Here is a 21,253-nt window from a genome sequence, read left to right as displayed (position 1 = left end):
TTGGTCAGGGCTCCTTAAGATACCACAGGCAGCTCCACCTGTCTTCCCCTCCTCTCCCTCTAGAAAATTCCAGGAGTAAGAGGGCGGTAACTGAGAAGTGACCTTTGTTTTTTCTCTCACTACTGTGGTTACTTTGTATCTTTTACATTTTTACCATTGCAATTTTTTTAACCCTTTCATTTGGTTATTCATTGCACTAATATTGTTGTGTGTTGTCGGTATCACTATTGGGTTTTTATTCGTTTTTATTCATTTTAATACCTAAGATTTTCATTGTCATATGTCATTAGCGCGGCGCCATTATTTTTATATTTACGCCTTTTGCAAATGTCATTTGTGGTGCTAGCAGCTGTACCCGACAGCGTGGTATTTACCGCACTTTTTACAAGTAATTGGGCATACAATGGGTATATTGGTTCGGGTCCTGCCCTGGGGGGGGGGGGGGGGCATGGGTCAATAAAAAAAAAAGTTTGTGAAAAACGTAATTTTTTAAATGAGCAGTGATTTATTGATGCTTAAAGTGAAAGCATGAAAATGAAAAATTCCTTCCAATATAGTGCCTGGGGGGTCCCCTTAGTCTACCTGTAAAGTGGCGCATCTGTACCATGTATAGAATCTGCTGCAGCAATAATTGAATTTATAAACCCAAAAAAATGAAATTTTCCCTGCAAGCTGCCTTTATTTTGCTCAGCAACATCTGGGGATCCGCCAGTGTGTGTGATGAGGTCACAATGTGGTCCACTGGGAACAAGATGAGAGATATTTTGGATATCTTCTGGTGTCACTTTGGCTTTGGATAGAAGTAATGGGTGCGTAAAAATTGGTCTTTGGGTGTCGGCGGCACCTTCCCACCGTAACCATATAGAGGTAATCTTGATGAAAGCAAGAATTGGACTTGCTGTAAAAAATTGCAATGATATCCACCTGTCAGACAGATGTGTATGTAGATCAGTGCTCTGATTTCAGAATGAAGAGTGCCTTACCCACCATGGCTGGAGATCAGCCCTGGACTGAGCTGGCACCTCCCGAGCACCGTAGTGGAGCCCTGGGTGGTCGGGAATGAGGGTGGGGTGGAGTCAGGTCAGGGGGACCCGGGCTGTCAATCACAGGCGGGCACACTGGGACACTGGCAGAGGACTGAGCAGACCTAACTGTAAACCCCAGGCACATACACATCCCCCGCAGGCACATGTGCACCTCCCGCAGGTATGTTCCCCTCCCCTAGTCACATGCACACAGCCCACAGGAACATGTACACCTCCCACAGGTATGTGCCCCCCCAGTCACATGCACAGAGCCCCCGCAGGCACATGTACACCTCCAACAGTTATGTGCCCCCCTAGTCACATGCACACAGCCCACAGGAACATGTACACCTCCCACAGGTATGTGCCCCCCCAGTCACATGCACAGAGCCCCCGCAGGCACATGTACACCTCCAACAGTTATGTGCCCCCCTAGTCACATGCACACAGCCCACAGACACATGTACACCTCCTGCAGGTATGTGCCCCCCCTAGTCACATGCACACAGCCTGCAGGCACATGTGCACCCCCAGTCACATAAACCCCCCAGTCACATGCAAACCCCCACAGGCACATGTACACCTCCCACAGGTATATGCACCGCCAGTCACATACACCCCCCAGTCATACGTACCCCCCCCCCCCGCAGGCACATGTACACCTCCCACAGGCACATGTACACCTCCTGAAGGATCATGCTCAAAGCCCGAAGGCACATGTACACCTCCCGCAGGTATGTGCCCCCCCTAGTCACATGCACACAGCCTGCAGGCACATGTACACCTCCCACAGGTATGTTCCCCCCCAGTCATATGCACACAGCCTGCAGGCACATGTACACCTCCCACAGGTATGTGCCCCCCATCACATAAACCCCCCAGTCACATGCAAACCCCCCACAGGCACATGTACACCTCCCACAGGTATATGCACCCCCAGTCACATACACCCCCCAGTCATACGCACCCCCCCCTGCAGGCACATGTACACCTCCTGAAGGATCATGCACACACCCCGCAGGCACATCTAAACCTCCCACAGGCACATGCACCCCCCCCCTGCAGGCACATGCACACCCCCCTGCAGGCACATGCACACACCCCCAGTCACATGCACACCCCCCAATCACATGCACACACCCCCAGTCACATGCACACCCCCCAAGCCCATGTACCACACACATAGCAAGGCTCTGCCCCCTTACAGCTCAGTCTAAGCATCCTCAGCTCAACAGTCAGTCGGCTGCACACAGACAGAGAACTGGAATTGGCTCCACCTCCACCACGGAAGCCCCGCCCTGGAAGGAGGGTGAACTCAGTGATCCTGCTGAGGTGCTAGCTGCACTCTTGCTCAAGATATCGGCTCAAGATATGGACAGGATTTGCTGGCAGGGCGGGGCAGGACAGTCGTCGGTCTCTGTGTGTGTCTCTGCCGGCTGTTACAGTGGAGTTTTAATGACAGGAGACTGGGCAGTGCTCTGGTGGGGTGTGGTGTTACAGAGCAGACAGGAGGAGGACTGACTGTATGCTAAACAAGGTGGCACAAAGCTCTGCTGGCTGTACTGGGACTGATGTAGGAGGATAGCCGGAGCTGGCTCTTTAGACAAATTAGGCGGCTGCGAGGCCCCTGAGAGCATGAGGCCTTAGGTAACCACCTAATTTGCCTAATTAGAGAGCCGCCTCTTCTGATGAATGGGATGTAAAGGAATGATTTGCATGCTTTGCCCACCATCGTGAAATGAGGATCAATCCCCTTTTTTGGAAACATTCTAAGAAGCCATTACTCGGCTACTAACCTGAGTCATTGAAATAGCCGAGAGCCTTTTGTATTTTTCTTCATATCATTGTACAATGTGACATCACAGGGCCATTAAGGTGTCATTCTCTCTTTTTACAATAGGAGCCAGGGCCCTCAGGGGCCCCAGTCAAGTCACTGTCCATCACGGAGAGGATTTATCTGTGACCTGTCATTACGATGACGGCTTTGAATCTTATCTGAAGTATTGGTGTAAAGGAGCCCACTGGAAAACCTGTGACATCCTCATCAAATCAACTGATTGGCCCAAGAACCAATATTCCATGGAGGACAATCCTTCATCGAGCAGCTTTACCATCACCAAACGAGGAATGAGACCGCAAGATTCTGACACTTACCACTGCGGGATCGAACGAAACTGGAATGATAACATGCACGCCGTGCTGGTGACCGTCCTGCCAGGTAATGTCCACCTCCTTGTTTATTGGGTTTTATTGTCACAGTGATGTCACAGTGATGTCACAGTGATGTCACGTAACGCCACCCCACCACCGTCACAGAGCAGACTGATGTTTTATTTGAGGGGAACCCCAACCACAGTGTTTTGGAAGGTTTTATGTTGGTTTCCATTGTGAGTTGAAGAAAATAAATTCTTCTAAAACGGGTCTCAGATAATAATAATAATAATAATAGATCATATATGGAGGGCAATGGTGAGGGAGAGGGATGAATATGATAAGAGGAGGATTCCACAGACCTATCATGACTGTTGGTAGAAGATATCCGTAAACATTGATAAAAATATTATTTATACAGAGCCTTGAAAAAGTATTTTGTCATGTTATAACCAAAAACGTAAATGTATTTTATTGGGATTTTATGTGATGGACCAACACAAAGTATCACATAATTGCGAAGTGGAAGGAAAATGATAAATGATACAAATAAATATGTGAAAAGTGTGGGGGAGGGGCATTTTTATGGAGTCAATACTTTGTAGAACCCCCTTTCTCTGTCTTTTTGGGGGATGTGAAAAGTGTGGGGGGAGGGGGATTTGTATGGGGCCCCCTTTACTCCGATACCCCTAACTAAAATCTAGAGGAACCAATTGCCTTCAGAAGTCCCCTAATTAGTAAATAAAGTCCACCTGTGTGTCATTTCATCTCAGTATAAATACAGCTGTTCTGTGAAGCCCTCAGAGGTTTGTTAGAGAACCTTTGTGAACAAACAGCATCATGAAAGCCAAGGAACACAGCAGACAGGTCAGGGATAAAGTTGTGGAGAAGTATAAAGCAGGTTTAGGTTGTAAAAAAATCTCCCAAGCTTTGACCATCTCACGGAGCTCTGTTCAATCCATCATCGGAAAATGGAAAGAGTATGACACAACTGCAAACCTACCAAGACATGGCCGCCCACCTAAACTGACCGGGCCGGGCAAGGAGAGCATTCAGAGAAGAGCCAAGAGGTCCATGGTAACTCTGGAGGAGCTGCAGAGATCCACAGCTCAGGGGGGAGAATCTGTCCACAGGACAACTATTAGTCGTCTCTCCACAAATCTGCCCTTTATGGAAGAGTGACAAGAAGAAAGACATTGGAGAAAGAAAGTCATAAGAAGTCCTGTTTGTAGTTTGTGAGAAGCCATGTGGGGGAGGGGGCAGCAAACGTGGAAGAAGGTGATCTGGTCAGAGGAGACCAAAATTCAACTTTATGGCCTTTATGTGTGGGGAAAACTAACACCGCCCATCCCCCGAACACACCATCCCCACCGTGAGACATGGTGGTGGCAGCATCATGTGGTGGGGATGGTTTTCTTCAGCAGGGACAGGGAAGCTGGTCAGAGTTGATGGGAAGATGGATGGAGACAAATACAGGACAATCTTAGAAGAAAACCTGTTAGAGTCGGCAAAAGACTTGAGACCGGGGTGGAGGTTCCCCTTCCAGCAGGACAATGACCCGAAACATCCAGCCAGAGCTACAATGGAATGGTTTACATCAAAGCATATTCATGTGTTAGAATGGCCCAGTCACAGTCCAGACCTAAATCCCATTGAGAATCTGTGGCCAGACTTGAAAATTGCTGATCACAGATGCTCTCCATCCAATCTGACAGAGCTTGAGATATTTTACAAAGAAGAAGAATGGGCAGAAATGTCCTCTCTAGATGTGCAAAGCTGGTAGAGACACCCCCAAAAAGACTTGTAGAGAAAGGGGGTTCTACAAAGTATTGACTCCGGGGGGGGCGCCATACAAATGCCCCTCCCCCACACTTTTCACATATTTATTTGGATCATTTTCCTTCCACTTCACAATTATGTGACACTTTGTGTTGGTCCATCACATAAAATCCCAATAAAATACATTTATGGTTTTGGTTGTCACATGACAAAATGTGAGGAATTTCAAGGGGTATGAATACTTTTTCAAGGCACTGTAGAAGGTGTTGGTGATCATTGGTGTAAATAACAATAGTGATGAGAAGCCACACCATTTGAGGTCCGTGAAATGCCACTCATCATCACAGGATACCACAGGGCAGCCCGGCACAAGCAACACAAAATTAATTCAAAAACACATAGAGGGTCGCTTCTTTTTTTTTGTCTTTTTTGCCCATTTTTGGGTTCTGTCTTTGGCCTTCTATGTATTTCCACACCATCTGCTGAAGCTGTTAAATCTCATAATGTATTGTTGTCATTTTCTTGACATTTTTCATGTTTTAAAACATTCAATACATGGAAAAGAAACCACATAGAATCTGTGATGGTGGGTGGACACACGGTGACAGTGCTGACCCACAGAATCCAAAACTAAGGGCAAGGAACTAAGGGCAAGGAACTAAGGGCAAGGAACTAAGGGCAAGGATCCTGGAATCCCAGAGATCTGTTCATACAAATCTTAACCTTCAGCCCCCTAAGATAGCCCCCCTTTTACTCCCACTCCTGCAGATCCCCAAGCAGTGTGTGCTACCAAAGAGGACCGGTAGACCCAGTACAGAATCATTGAGAAGATACTTGAACCTTCTACAAAATCTAACCAGATATATCAGTTTTTTCTGAATTGGTCAACTCCTTTGAGGGATATCAGGGGAAGAGCCATTGGCTACTTTAATAAGCATGTGGATACAAAAGTCTTCAACTTCAGATCTGACGTTTTTCCGATTTTGGATAGACGTTAGGACTGATAATGGAGGCTTTGAGGAGACCAACAAACAGCCACAGATCTGAAGGACTACGTAACCTCCTTATTATAGCTGATGGTACCAAACCTCACCAAAGAAGATATCTATTTGGATAACAACCACAGGGAATGGGGTCCAAGCCCAATGATAATGAGCCCCTCTGGATATAACCCTCATCAGGGCAGGACTTAGGGTGGTGGGGGCCCTTGGGCTTGAGTCACTTTTGGGCCCTACCTTCTATACATTACCGTATTTATCGGCGTATAACACGCACCCCAAGTTTAGGAGGGAATTTTAAGGAAAAAAACTTTTAGGAGGGAAGTTTAAGGAAAAAACGTACATTTAAATGCCCATAAAAAGCCTTATCAGTGTCCATCTGCAGCCTTGCCCATCCATCTGCAGCCTTATCCAGTATCATTGCAGCCTTGTCAGTGTCATTTGAAGCCTTGTCATTGCAGTCTTGAAGTTTAAAAATGGCGCCGCCGAGATACAGAACCCTCTGTATCTCAGCGGCTCTCGGGCCCTCTTGGTTGCTCTTGGCCTTTCTCGGGTCCTCTCAGCGGCTCTCGGGTCCTCTTGGCGGCTCTTGGCCTTTCTCGGGTCCTCTCAGCGGCTCTCGGGCCCTCTTAGCGGCTCTTGGCCTTTCTCGGGTCCTCTCAGCGGCTCTCGGGCCCTTTGGCAGCTCTTGGCCTTTCTCGGGTCCTCTCAGCGGCTCTCGGGTCCTCTTGGCGGCTCTTGGCCTTTCTCGGGTCCTCTCAGCGGCTCTCGGGCCCTCTTGGCGGCTCTTGGCCTTTCTCGGGTCCTCTCAGCGGCTCTCGGGTCCTCTTGGTGGCTCTTGGCCTTTCTCGGGTCCTCTCAGAGGCTCTCGGGCCCTCTTGGTGGCTCTTGGCCTTTCTCGGGTCCTCTCAGCGGCTCTCGGGTCCTCTTGGCGGCTCTTGGCCTTTCTCGGGTCCTCTCGGCGGCTCTCGGACCCTCTTGGCAGCTCTTGGCCTTTCTCGGGTCCTCTCAGCGGCTCTCTGGCCCTCTTGGCGGCTCTTGGCCTTTCTCGGGTCCTCTCAGCGGCTCTCGGGTCCTCTTGGCGGCTCTTGGCCTTTCTCGGGTCCTCTCAGCGGCTCTCAGGTCCTCTTGGCGGCTCTTGGCCTTTCTCGGGTCCTCTCAGCGGCTCTCGGATCCTCTTGGCGGCTCTTGGCCTTTCTCGGGTCCTCTCAGCGGCTCTCGGGCCCTCTTGGCCTTTCTCGGGTCCTCTCATCGGCTCTCGGGCCCTCTTGGTGGCTCTTGGCCTTTCTCGGGTCCTCTCAGTGGCTCTTGGGTCCTCTTGCAGTCCCGAGCAGAGCTGAGAGTAGCTGAGTGTATTCGGCCCGGCTCACAGTCACTCCCAGTCCCTGTGTTATGTCCATCATAGGACGCAGGACTGGGCGTGACTGTGAGCAGAGCCGAGCCGAGTGCAGTCGGCTATGTACCTCGGTGGGGCCCATGGGCTTGAGCCCAGTCAAGCCCAATGGTAAGTCCGGCCGTGACACTCATGCTCCATTTTTATTCTACTAAAAGGGTAAAATTAGAACCCAGAGCTACTGTATACTATGCGTTGGGATGGCACCACTCAAATTCTTCCTGACCTTTCCTCAACTACACTATGAAGGTTGGGTAAAGAAGCTCCAGATTACAAAACACAAGATCAGATACAGATGAAAAACCACCTTTAAGATCGCCATGATAACAGTTAAATGTCAATGTTTCCTTCACCATGAGGCAGAAGGTTATCTCCCCTTGGGACGAGCCTGATGTTCGAGTCGAACATCGGGTGCTCGCCTGTTTGCCCGAATATCGAACAATTTGGGGTGTTCACGGCAAATTCGAATGCCGCGAATCACCCTTTAAAAGTCTATGGGAGAAATCAAAAGTGCTCATTTTAAAGGCTTAGATGCATGGTATTGTCATAAAAAGTGTTTGGGGACCCGGGTCCTGCCCCAGGGGACTTATCAATGCAAAAATAAGTTTTAAAAATGGCAGTTTTTTCGGGAGAAGTGATTTTAATAATGCTTAAAGTGAAACAATAAAAGTGAAATATTCCTTTAAATTTCATACTTGGGGGGGGGGGGGGGTCCCCTTAGTATGCCTGTAAAGGGGCACATGTTTCCTGTATTTAGAATAGTCTGACAGCAAAATTACATTTCTAAAGGAAAAAAAAGTCATTGAAAACTACTCGCGGCTATAATGAATTGTCGATCCGACAATACACATAAAAGTTAATTGATAAAAATGGCATGGGATATCCCCACCCGGGAACCCCACAGCAAAATAAAAACAAATGGAGTGGGGTCCCCCCAGGAAACCCATACCAGACCCTTATCTGAGCATGCAACCTGGCACGCCGCAGGAAAAGGGGGGGGGTGATTTCAGCAACCCCCAACAGACTCGAGTGACACCCTACAGCATTCCCCTTCACTCTTTCCCCAGCAGCTACATACAGTGGTGTGAAAAAGTGTTTGCCCCCTTCCTCATTTCCTGTTCCTTTGCATGTTTGTCACACTTAAGTGTTTCGGAACATCAAACCAATTTAAACTATAGTCAAGGACAACACAAGTAAACACAAAATGCAATTTGTAAATGAAGGTGTTTATTATTAAAGGTGAAAAAAAATCCAAACCATCATGGCCCTGTGTGAAAAAGTGATTGCCCCCCTTGTTAAAACATACTATAACTGTGGTTGTCCACACCTGAGTTCAATTTCTCTAGCCACACCCAGGCCTGATTATTGCCACACCTGTTCACAATCAAGGCATCACTTAAATAGGAGCTGCTTGACACAGTAAGGTCCACCAGAAGATCCTTAAAAGCTACACATCATCCCGAGACCCAAAGAAATTCAGGAACAATTGAGAAAGAAAGTAATTGAGATCTATCAGTCTGGAAAGGGTTATAAAGCCATTTCCAAAGCTTTGGGAATCCAGCGAACCACAGTGAGAGCCATTATCCACAAATGGCGAAGACATGGAACAGTGGTGAACCTTCCCAGGAGTGGCCGGCCGCCCAAAATTACCCCAAGTGTCAGGGAGTGATTAGACCAGACTGTGTGGACTGCACAGAAGGAACCCAAACGCATGTGAATGAAGTAATAACGTGTTTATTATAAATAAAAAGGAAAATGAAAACAAACAGTGCACTACCAACCAGAACAAGTAATATATATATAATAAATGGAAACTACCAGTGACGTCAACGGAAGCCAGGCCGAGGTCAAACACCGGGGAAACAGTAGAAGTGTAAGGACGGATGGATGGGCTGCAGAGCAGGGATCAAGGTATCAGGAGACAAGAGGGACGGGTCCAGGATGGGCTAAGAATCAGGAAGGGACAGGTCAGGTAAATACAAAGTCCAGGTTCAGGTTCAGGTCCAAAGGTTCAGGTCCAAAGGTTCAGGTCCAAAGGTTCAGGTCCAAAGGTTCAGGTCCAAAGGTTCAGGTCCAAAGGTTCAGGTCCAAAGGTTCAGGTCCAAAGGTGAGAGTGTGATACTGAGACAAGCATGTTAGGGCTTGCTGGGTCTTTATAAGACTACTGATTACCCTCACGTAACAGCTGATCGCTGCAGGTGCTGTCTGCTCCACACTGCCGGAGTACACCCGTTGGTGAGCGCTGGTACTACAGTCCAGGGATCCAATAGTGCCACCAGGAGGTATGTCCTCTTATTACAGGCCCTGGGTGTTAGAAGACACCCGCTGGTGAACACTGGTACTGCAATCCAAGAGATCAACAGCGCCACCAACGGGTGGACCATTTCATGACAGTACCCCCCCTCAAAGGAGCGGCCTCCGGACGCTCCAGCTAGGTGTAATTGTCCACAGTTAATGACCTCAAACCACACCATGGATGAGGGCACGTCAAGCTGGGTACAGGGCACATCAGGGCAGACAGCGGGCAAAGGCTCTGGGTCTTTGAGCTGGGCAGCGATCTCTGGGTCCTTAGGCCGAACAGCAAGTACTGCAAGGGCAAGCTGGATTACAGGCACTGGCTCAGCAAGCTGAGTAATGGGCCCCGGCCCAGCAGGCTGGGTGACGGGCCCCGGCTCAGTGAGCTGGACACCAGGCACTGGTCCGGCAAGCCAAATAACGGGCACAAGCTTAACAGGCCAATTAATGGACACTGATTCCGAAGACTGGGTAGCGGGCCCCGACTCCGCAGACTGGGTAGCGGGCCCCGACTCCGCAGACTGGGTAGCGGGCCCCGACTCCGCAGACTGGGTAGCGGGCCCCGACTCCGCAGACTGGGTAGCGGGCCCCGACTCCGCAGACTGGGAAACTGAAACATCCGGCTGGGAAACTGGAACAACCGAAACTGGAGCATCCGGCTGGGAAACTGGAACAACCGAAACTGGAGCATCCGGCTGGGAAACTGGAACAACCGAAACTGGAGCATCCGGCTGGGAAACTGGAACAACCGAAACTGGAGCATCCGGCTGGGAAACTGGAACAACCGAAACTGGAGCATCCGGCTGGGAAACTTCAGGCTGGGAAACTTCAGGCTGGGAAACTTCAGGCTGGGAAACTTCAGGCTGGGAAACTTCAGGCTGGGAAACTTCAGGCTGGGAAACTTCAGGCTGGGAAACTTCAGGCTGGGAAACTTCAGGCTGGGAAACTTCAGGCTGGGAAACTTCAGGCTGGGAAACTTCAGGCTGGGAAACTTCAGGCTGGGAAACTTCAGGCTGGGAAACTTCAGGCTGGGAAACTTCAGGCTGGGAAACTTCAGGCTGGGAAACTTCAGGCTGGGAAACTTCAGGCTGGGAAACTTCAGGCTGGGAAACTTCTGGCTGGGGAACTTCTGGCTGGGGAACTTCTGGCTGGCAGGCTGGAACTTCTGGCTGGCAGGCTGGAACTTCTGGCTGGCAGGCTGGAACTTCTGGCTGGCAGGCTGGAACTTCTGGCTGGCAGGCTGGAACTTCTGGCTGGCAGGCTGGAACTTCTGGCTGGCAGGCTGGAACTTCTGGCTGGCAGGCTGGAACTTCTGGCTGGCAGGCTGGAACTTCTGGCTGGCAGGCTGGGACATCAGGCTGGCAAGCTGGGACATCAGGCTGGCAAGCTGGGACAACAGGCTGGCAAGCTGGGACAACAGGCTGGCAAGCTGGGACAACAGGCTGGCAAGCTGGGACAACAGGCTGGCAAGCTGGGACAACAGGCTGGCAAGCTGGGACATCAGGCTGGCAAGCTGGGACATCAGGCTGGCAAGCTGGAACAACAGGCTGGCAAGCTGGAACAGGCTGGCAAGCTGGAGCAACAGGCTGGCAAGCTGGGACATCAGGCTGGCAAGCTGGGACATCAGGCTGGCAACCTGGGACATCAGGCTGGCAAGCTGGAACAACAGGCTGGCAAGCTGGAACAACAGGCTTAGGTGGGCCACCGGATACAACTGGCATGCATGCAGGCTGGACCGGGTTGGTTAGTGCGGAGGCGGGTTGGGTTACTGGCATGATTGTGTGGGTCGGAAAGAATTTTCGTTTCTTTTTTGACTTAGCCGCTGCAGCTTTGTATGTAGGTGCAGGGCTGTGAGAAAACAAAGTATCTGGGCAAAAGGAAGACCAAGGAACAGTAGCAGGAGGAGGGGTTTGTGGGACTGTTACAGGTGGAGGAGAAGAGGCAGGTGGGTTGCAGGCAGGATAGGTGCTACACTTGGTGACAGGATAGTAGTATTTGGTAGGAAGTGGAGTAGACTGGGCTGTAGCTGAGGTTGCCATAGGCAATGAGGAGATAGATACTTGGGAAGGCAGGTGGTTAACGACAGGGCTGGAAGGTTGTGGTTTAGCTAAATGCAGGAGATCTGACCATGCCTGTAGCACAGGTTGAACAAACACTGATTCACACACAGCCTGACTAACCAGAGATTGCACTGAATGGATGCAATCAGACAACACCTGCTGAGGACAAGGGGAATAACATTCCATGAAATAGGCTGGGTCATCCTCTAACAACCATACCAAAGATACAACTTGGCTCAAATTGAAGGGGGGAGAAAAATCACCACTTACTTTGGAATTACATGTCAGTACTAGCTCTGCACATAATTGGATTAAGGGCTGAACATCCCCAAATGACATGTGGCCCTGATCCACCAGGGAATGGGCTGATCGGACGGTCTCCATCAGCCGGTCACTAGACCACCTCTTTAGAAGCTGGCGACAATATTCACCATTCTCTTCTGCCAGCAGAGAATAATACATGATTTCATTGAAATCCATATTGGCAGACTAACAGGTCAGGATGGTTCCTCAATGCAGCCACGTCTGGTCAGGAATGGTCTCAGTATACTGTCAGGGAGTGATTAGACCAGACTGTGTGGACTGCACAGAAGGAACCCAAACGCATGTGAATGAAGTAATAACGTGTTTATTATAAATAAAAAGGAAAATGAAAACAAACAGTGCACTACCAACCAGAACAAGTAATATATATATAATAAATGGAAACTACCAGTGACGTCAACGGAAGCCAGGCCGAGGTCAAACACCGGGGAAACAGTAGAAGTGTAAGGACGGATGGATGGGCTGCAGAGCAGGGATCAAGGTATCAGGAGACAAGAGGGACGGGTCCAGGATGGGCTAAGAATCAGGAAGGGACAGGTCAGGTAAATACAAAGTCCAGGTTCAGGTTCAGGTCCAAAGGTTCAGGTCCAAAGGTTCAGGTCCAAAGGTTCAGGTCCAAAGGTTCAGGTCCAAAGGTTCAGGTCCAAAGGTTCAGGTCCAAAGGTTCAGGTCCAAAGGTTCAGGTCCAAAGGTTCAGGTCCAAAGGTTCAGGTCCAAAGGTGAGAGTGTGATACTGAGACAAGCATGTTAGGGCTTGCTGGGTCTTTATAAGACTACTGATTACCCTCACGTAACAGCTGATCGCTGCAGGTGCTGTCTGCTCCACACTGCCGGAGTACACCCGTTGGTGAGCGCTGGTACTACAGTCCAGGGATCCAATAGTGCCACCAGGAGGTATGTCCTCTTATTACAGGCCCTGGGTGTTAGAAGACACCCGCTGGTGAACACTGGTACTGCAATCCAAGAGATCAACAGCGCCACCAACGGGTGGACCATTTCATGACACCAAGAGCGCAGCGACGACTCATCCAAGAGGTCACAAAAGACCCCACAACAACGTCCAAGGAACTGCAGGCCTCACTTGCCTCAGTTAAGGTCAGCGTTCATGCCTCCACCATCAGGAAAAGACTGGGCAAAAATGGCCTGCATGGCAGAGTTCCAAGGAGAAAACCACTGCTGAGCAAAAAGAACATCAAAGCTCGTCTCAATTTCTCCACAACACATCTTGATGATCCCCAAGACTTTTGGGACAACATTCTGTGGACCGATGAGACAAAAGTGGAACTCTTTGGAAGGTGTGTGTCCAAGTATATCTGGCGTAGAAGGAACACTGCATTTCATAAAAAGAACATTATACCAACAGTAAAATATGGTGGTGGTAGTGTGATGGTCTGGGGCTGTTTTGCTGCTTCAGGACCTGGAAGACTTGCCGTGATAAAAGGAACTATGAATTCTGCTGTCTACCAAGAGATCCCGAAGGAGAATGTCCGACCATCTGTTCGTGTACTCAAGCTGAAACCAACTTGGGTTCTGCAGCAGGACAATGATCCTAAACACACCAGCAAGTCCACCACCGAATGGCTGAAGAAAAACAAAATGAAGACTTTGGAGTGGCCTAGCCAAAGTCCTGACCTGAATCCTATTGAGATGTTGTGGTATGACCTTAAAAAGGCCGTTCATGCTCGAAAACCCTCTAATGTAACTGAATTAGGACAATTCTGCAAAGATGAGTGGGCCAAAATTCCTCCAGGACGCTGTAAAAGCCTCATTGCACGTTATCGCAAACGCTTGGTTGCAGTTGTTGCTGCTAAGGGTGGCCCAACCAATTATTAGGTTTAGGGGGCAATCACTTTTTCACACAGGGCCATGATGGTTTGGATTTTTTTTTCACCTTTAATAATAAACACCTTCATTTACAAATTGCATTTTGTGTTTACTTGTGTTGTCCTTGACTATTGTTTAAATTGGTTTGATGTTCCGAAACACTTAAGTGTGACAAACATGCAAAGGAACAGGAAATGAGGAAGGGGGCAAACACTTTTTCACACCACTGTACATATATATACGTATGTAAATATATACATTATACCACTAAAAGTATTGGGACGCCTGCCTTTACACACATGAACTTTAATGGCATCCTGGTCTTAGTTCGGAGGGTTCAATATTGAGTTGGCCCTTTGCAGCTATAACAGCTTCACCTCTTCTGGGAAGGCTGTCCAGAAGTTTTAGGAGGGTGTCTATGGGAATGTTTGACCATTCTTCCAGAAGAGCATTTGTGAGGTCAGACACTGATGCTTGAGAGAAGGCCTGCATGACAGTCTCCGTTCTTTTTTTTCTTTTTTTTAAAGAGTATTTATTGAGAAATGAAACAGACATAATATTACATATGCAACAAAAGAAAGTGCAGTACAGTAGGACCATCATCGCAGATGAGGTGCGCGAAGAGAGTGAGAACAGAGTAAGGCTGCAACATATTAATCGTACATCACATACTGTAACAAAAGAACCAAATAGCAAGTAATAACTCAGGTAAAACAGAGCAGTACCTAACAGTAACTGGATGGATCCTGAGGCAAAAGGTTGTTGCGATAGCACTATAAAGATAACCAAGAAAATGACATTTCCCGAGATTCAGTAAAGATAAAAATAAAGATAAAAAAGGGGGGGGAAGGGAGGAAGGGACACCAACAGGAAAGGGCAAAAAGGGGGGGGGGGGGTGAAGGAGGGGGAGGGGGCCAGGAGCCATGGGTTTTCGTGTCTAGTCCCAGGGGCGGGGGGTTCCGTGGGGTGGATCCTGGGGGTAGTGGGTTGTTGAGAGCAGATTAGACATTGGGGGGGGGGGAGACCGACTCCCAGAGCAGATGGAGGAGCGCCATAGTAGAAAAAGGTGTAGTGGTCCAAATTGGTAATGTCCACCGGGGAGAGAGTGAATGATATGAAGGGATGCCACAGCGCGTAGAAGCGAGACTTCGCTTTTTCGTCCCGAAAGTTTGCGTTGCATCGGTCCTTGTAGAGGAGTGAAAGGAGGTCTTTCTGCGTCTGATCAACGGAGGGGGGAAGAGAAGAAGTCCAGCTTTTCAGAATAGATTTCCTGGCTAGTAGCAAGCAGAGAAGAGCCCAGTCTTTGCGGGAAGATTTGCAAGGCGTGCTGATTGGGGGCACGAGGCCACCGGTGGGAGACCACGGAAGCAAGAGGGGGTCCCAATACCCAAAAATGAGGAGGAGGGGGTCCTTTGGTAATTTCAATAAGGTAATTTTGAAGATATAGGCGAGTATCCTATCCCAGAATGATGAGATGTAGGAGCAGGACCAGAAGCGGTGAGCCAGCGAAGGCCTGTTGAGAAGACAGTGGGGACACTTGGTGGTGTCCTGGTCAGTGGCAGATGGAAGGAAGGGAAGGTATGCCCTGTGGGCAATTTTCAGTTGCGATTCTCTCCAAAGTTCGTTGGGAGTCAGACGATAGACTTTGTTGAGACCTTGCAGAATTTTGTCTACTAAATCCGGGTCAGGAAAGTCTTTCTTCCAATTGGCGACAGATGTAGATGTCAGGGGGGAGGAATGTCGCTGGAGCAAAGGTTTGTAGACATCTGATATTTTGTAGGTATCATCCCTGAGCAGACGGTCCAAGAAAGTTAGGGTGAAGCGTTTATGTTCCTCTCTGCAGATGTCTTTTAAGTAACTGGTACATTGCCTATAATGAAAGGCATGGGCTGGAGGGAGGGAAAACTTTTCTGCTAGGAGAGCAAACGGCAGAGGGCGGCCAGAGTCCAGGTCACAGAGTGTAGCAAAGCTGGTGATGCCCTTCTCTTTCCAGAGGTGGAATGTCTTGTGAAGAAGGCCAGGGGAGAAAGCAGGGTTCCCCTGTATCGGGAGGTGTCTGGAAACAAAAGGGGGGAGCTTGAGGCACTTCCTGGTTTCTCTCCATGCTATGGCAGTGTCCCGGAGTAGGAGATTGTGTTGAAGCAGTGGTGGTACCGATTTCCACCGGCAGTGGAGGAGAGCTGTCAACGAAAGTGGAGAGACCATGGCGGCTTCCATAGAGTAGTTGGAGTATCTGGAGGATTGGGATATCCAATCCAAGCCAGTGCGTAACAAACACGACAAATGATACAATCTTAAGTTAGGTAAGCTAATACCCCCCTCGTGTCTGGGAAGATGCAACTTTTTTAGGGCTATACGTGGGCGTTTGCCCTGCCACAAAAAGGAAGAAAAAGCTGATTCCAGAGTTTTGATGTCCTTGTGGAGAAGGAGCAGAGGGATGGTCTGGAGTGGGTACAGTAGCCTGGCAAAACTAACCATTTTTAGAAGGTGGCATCTTCCCAGAAGCGAGAGAGGCAGATCCATCCAGTTCACCATTTCCTGAGAAATTTTTGTGATCAGGGGGGGGGTAGTTAAGGTGGTAAAGGGAGGAAGGCAATTTACCAATTTTGATACCAAGGTAGGTGATGTGGGAGCTAGCGGTTGTGAAGATAGAGTGTTGCGTCCAGGGGGGTTTACGATGGGAGCCTATCGGGAGGATTTCGCTTTTGCTGTAATTTATTCGAAGCCCTGAGCAGGATCTGAAGACGTCAAAGACCTCTTTAATGGTGAGCATGTCGGAGGCAGGGTCCGACGAAAAAATGAGCACATCATCAGCAAAGAGGGAGGTGCGCAGATCATGTTGGCCTATGCGGATAGCGTGAAGGGGGGCTTTGTGTGATAAATATCTGGACAGGGGTTCTAGGGCGATATTAAAGAGGAGCGGGGAAAGTGGGCACCCCTGACGAGTGCCCTTGTGCAGGTGAAATTCATCTGAGAGAACACCAGCCGCAACTAATTTAGCTGCAGGGGAAGAATACATGGCTTTGATAAGGTGGCAGAAGTGGCCCTTGAAGCCCATTTCGGATAGGGTCATAGAGAGCCAATCAAAACTGACATTGTCAAAGGCCTTTTCCGCATCTAATGTTATAATGGCAAAGTCCCCATCGGGGTTGTTTTTTGCATGTTCCAGGGCGAGCATAACCTTACGGATGTTCAAGGTGGCAGTTCTGCCTTTCACAAAGCCAGGTTGGGCAGGGTGAATTAGGGAGGGAATAATGGCAGCTAGTCTAGTGGCTATTATTTTGGACAGTATCTTGACATCCAGGTTGAGGAGGGAAATCGGCCTATACGAGCCTGGTTCGAGGGGGTCCTTCCCCTTTTTGTAGAGGAGTTTAATAACAGCCTGGTTCCCAGAGGGGAGATATGGACCACCGGACCAGATGCCATTGTATACCTTGTGGAGTGTGGGCTCTGTGATGGAGGAGAGGGTTTTATAGAATTCACTGGTGAAACCGTCGGGACCTGGAGCTTTGGACGGGGTTAGTGTGCGGATCGTGGAGGAGATTTCGGCGAGTGAGATGGGGGCATTGAGGGCTTCTAATTGTTCAGAAGTGACTTTAGTTAGGGGCACACTATCTAGGAAAGAGCGGGCGGAGGCATTATCTATAGGGTCTGGAGCATAGAGGGCCGTGTAGTAGTTTAGCATCACATTGTTAATTGCCTGCGGGGTGGAGTGAAGGCCACCCTTCGTATCTTTAAGAGAGGTGATGTGCGTCGGCTGGAAAGCGCCTTTGCACAGCCTCGCTAGGAGTTTACCCGCCTTATTACCAAACTTGTGGAGCGTTGCGTCAAGTTGAGATCTTTTCGCGCGTTCGAGTGTGTCCGCCCAAGTGTCAAAACCTTGCTTGGCTGCCTGCCATTCGGCTCTATTGTTGGGGGAGTCATTAGTGGAGAGGGATCTTTGGGCTAGATGTAGTCTCGCGCTGGCGCGTTTATAATGGGACAGGGTGTTTCTTTTGAAGGAAGACGCATAGGAGATGATTCGGCCCCTGAGGAACGCTTTACCAGCATCCCAGAAGAGGTTGGGGGACTCAGAGTGGGGGGAATTCGCTTCCGAGTATTCACGCCAGGATACCGCCATAAAGTGTTGGAAGTCAGGATTATTATGGAGATAGGAGGGGAAGCGCCACAGTCTAGGGTGTGGTGGGAGATCTAAGTTGTCAAGTCGAATTAAGATCGGGGCATGATCAGAAATAGCAATATCAAGTATTTCTGCTTCAGACAGATTGGGGATGAGATCGTCGGATCCGAAGAAATAGTCGATTCTCGAGAACATGTTATGGGGGTGGGAATAAAAAGTGTATTCCCTGTCTGCCGGGTGAGACAGGCGCCACAGATCACGAAGATGTAGGGACTCCATGGTGGAGGCAAAAACGGAGGTGTCAGAGGGAGCGCTTTTTAATCTATGTCGTGGGGGAGGGGATCTGTCGTCTACGTGGTGAAGGATGTCATTGAAGTCACCGCCGACCAAATGGGGGGTTTGGGTGAAACGAAGGAGCCAGGAGGTCAGACTGCTGTAAAAGGATTTACCGGGGCTATTGGGAGCGTACATGTCGTGATCACTAGGTCTTTGGTTCCCAGGCGAATATGCACTGAGATGTAGACATGTGCATTCGTTTTCGTCCGAATGCATTTTCGTCCGAATTTCAGCTATTTTCGTTTTCGTTTTGACAAACGATAACGAAAGCACAAAATCCGAAAAACGAAAGATCTGACATAAATAAATGCTTTATTTTCGTTTTCATTGTTACAACAGTTCCATATAGAATAGGAGATTCGACATGACTCTGACGATAACAATGTGTCTATAGAACCTGTGGTCGAATGTGCCTAACCTTACCTCTATTAGTCCAAGATTATATAGAGAAAATATTCGACAGAGAAAAAAGATTTGACAGAGAGAAAAGATTCTGCAAGTTACTGTCCTAAAAAGTGTTTGGGGACCCGGGTCCTGCCCCAGGGGACATGTATCAATGCAAAAAAAAGTTTTAAAAACGGCCGTTTTTTCGGGAGCAGTGATTTTAATAATGATTAAAGTGAAACAATAAAAGTGTAATATTCCTTTAAATTTCGTAGGGGGGGGTTGTCTATAGTATGCCTGTGAAGGGGCGCATGTTTCCCGTGCTTAGAACTGTCCCTGCACAAAGTGTCATTTATGCAGGAAAAAAAGTCCTTTAAAATCACTCGCAGCTATAATGAATTGTCGGCTCCCGTAATACAGAGAACACTCATTGAAAGTCATTGATAAAAAAATAAATAAATAAATAAAAAAAAAAGCGTGGGGGTCCCCCAAATTCAATTTCCAGGCCCTTCAGGTCTGGTATGGATATTAAGGGGAACCCTGCCTCAAATTTAAGAAAAAATTTGACGTGGGGTTCCCCCTAAATATCCATAACCAGACCCTTCAGGTCTGGTATGGATATTAAGGGGAACCCCGCATCAAATTTAAAAAAAATTTGACATGGGGTTCCCCCTAAAAATCCATACCAGACCCTTTATCCGAGCACGCAACCTGGCAGGCCGCAGGAAAAGACGAGAAAGCGGCCCCCCCTCCCTCCTGAACCGTACCAGGCCACATGCCCTCAACATTGGGAGGATGCTTTGGGGGTCCGTGACCCCTCAAAGCACCTTGTCCCCATGTTGATGAGGACAAGGGCCTCATCCCCACAACCCTGGCCGGTGGTTGTGGAGGTCTGCGGGCGGGGGGCTTATCAGAATCTGGAAGCCCCCTTTAACAAGGGGACCCCCAGATCCCGGCCCCCCCCCTGTTTGAAATGGTAAGGGGGTACAAAAGTACCCCTACCATTTCACAAAGAAAGTGTAAAAAATGGTTAAATAAAACAAACACACTTTTGAAAAATTCCTTTATTAAAAATAAAAAAAAGATTCCAGCGGCGGTAATCCACTCTTGCTATCCAGCGACGGACGGTCAGCTCTCCATCGATGTCTAATGTCATCCAGCGCAGCGCAGCATCCTTCTTCTGTCTCCGTGGAGGAGACACTACAGACATTCCGGCGGCTTGACGTTTCTTATATAGGGTGGGCGGGGCCACCCGTCACCTGACCCCGCCCCCCTCTGACGCAAGGGGAAACCCGGGGTTCCCTGTGACGTAGGGGTGACCCGCACCCCTCTGATGTAACACAGGCAGGTTTCCGTTACATCAGAGGGGGGCGGGGTCACCCATACGTCACGGGGAACCCCGGGTTTCCCCTTGCGTCAGAGGGGGGCGGGGTCAGGTGACGGGTGGCCCCGCCCTCCGTATATGAGAAACGTCAGCGCCGGAATGCCTCCAGTGTCTCCGTGGAGGAGACAGAAGAAGGATGCTGCGCTGCGCTGGATGAGATGAGACATCGATGGAGAGATGACCGTCCGTCGCTGGATAGCAAGAGTGGATTACCGCCGCTGGAATCTTTTTTTATTTTTAATAAAGGAATTTTTAAAAAGTGTGTTTGTTTTATTTAAACATTTTTTACACTTTCTTTGTGAAATGGTAGGGGTACTTTTGTACCCCCTTACTATTTCAAACAGGGGGGGGCCGGGATCTGGGGGTCCCCTTGTTAAAGGGGGCTTCCAGATTCTGATAAGCCCCCCGCCCGCAGACCTCCACAACCACCGGCCAGGGTTGTGGGGATGAGGCCCTTGTCCTCATCAACATGGGGACAAGGTGCTTTGAGGGGTCACGGACCCCCAAAGCATCCTCCCAATGTTGAGGGCATGTGGCCTGGTACGGTTCAGGAGGGAGGGGGGGCCGCTTTCTCGTCCCCCCCTCTTTTCCTGCGGCCTGCCAGGTTGCGTGCTCGGATAAAGGGTCTGGTATGGATTTTTAGGGGGAACCCCACGTCAATTTTTTTTTTTAATTTGACGCGGGGTTCCCCTTAATATCCATACCAGACCTGAAGGGTCTGGTTATGGATATTTAGGGGGAACCCCACGTCAAATTTTTTCTTAAATTTGAGGCAGGGTTCCCCTTAATATCCATACCAGACCTGAAGGGCCTGGTAATTGAATTTGGGGGACCCCCACGCTTTTTTTTTAAATTTATTTATTTATTTTTTTATCAATGACTTTCAATGAGTGTTCTCTGTATTACGGAGCCGACAATTCATAATAGCTGCGAGTGATTTTAAAGGACTTTTTTTCCTGCATAAATGACACTTTGTGCAGGGACAGTTCTAAGCACGGGAAACATGCGCCCCTTCACAGGCATACTATAGACACCCCCCCCCTACGAAATTTAAAGGAATATTACACTTTTATTGTTTCACTTTAATCATTATTAAAATCACTGCTCCCGAAAAAACGGCCGTTTTTAAAACTTTTTTTTGCATTGATACATGTCCCCTGGGGCAGGACCCGGGTCCCCA

General features: G+C 49.0%; 1 protein-coding gene across 3 annotated transcripts in view; it reads left to right on the top strand.

Annotated features, from left to right (window-relative positions):
• LOC143975706 (uncharacterized) overlaps window positions 1–21,253 on the top strand; it is a 90,801-nt gene that overhangs the window by 11,697 nt on the left and 57,851 nt on the right. For 2 of the 3 annotated variants that reach the window (XM_077478204.1, XM_077478203.1), the window contains exon 2: window positions 2,926–3,243. The exons of the other annotated variant lie outside the window; for it this stretch is intronic. In XM_077478204.1, the coding sequence (XP_077334330.1) occupies window positions 2,926–3,243 (318 nt within the window). The remainder of the gene's footprint in view (window positions 1–2,925; window positions 3,244–21,253) is intronic. 3 annotated transcript variants of the gene reach the window in all.

The sequence above is a fragment of the Lithobates pipiens genome, unplaced genomic scaffold (genome assembly GCF_037356315.1).
Source record: "Lithobates pipiens isolate NorthernLeopardFrog02 unplaced genomic scaffold, aLitPip1_a1.2 Scaffold_13, whole genome shotgun sequence".
NCBI lineage: Eukaryota > Metazoa > Chordata > Amphibia > Anura > Ranidae > Lithobates > Lithobates pipiens.
This window is presented reverse-complemented; position numbering and strand designations above follow the sequence as displayed.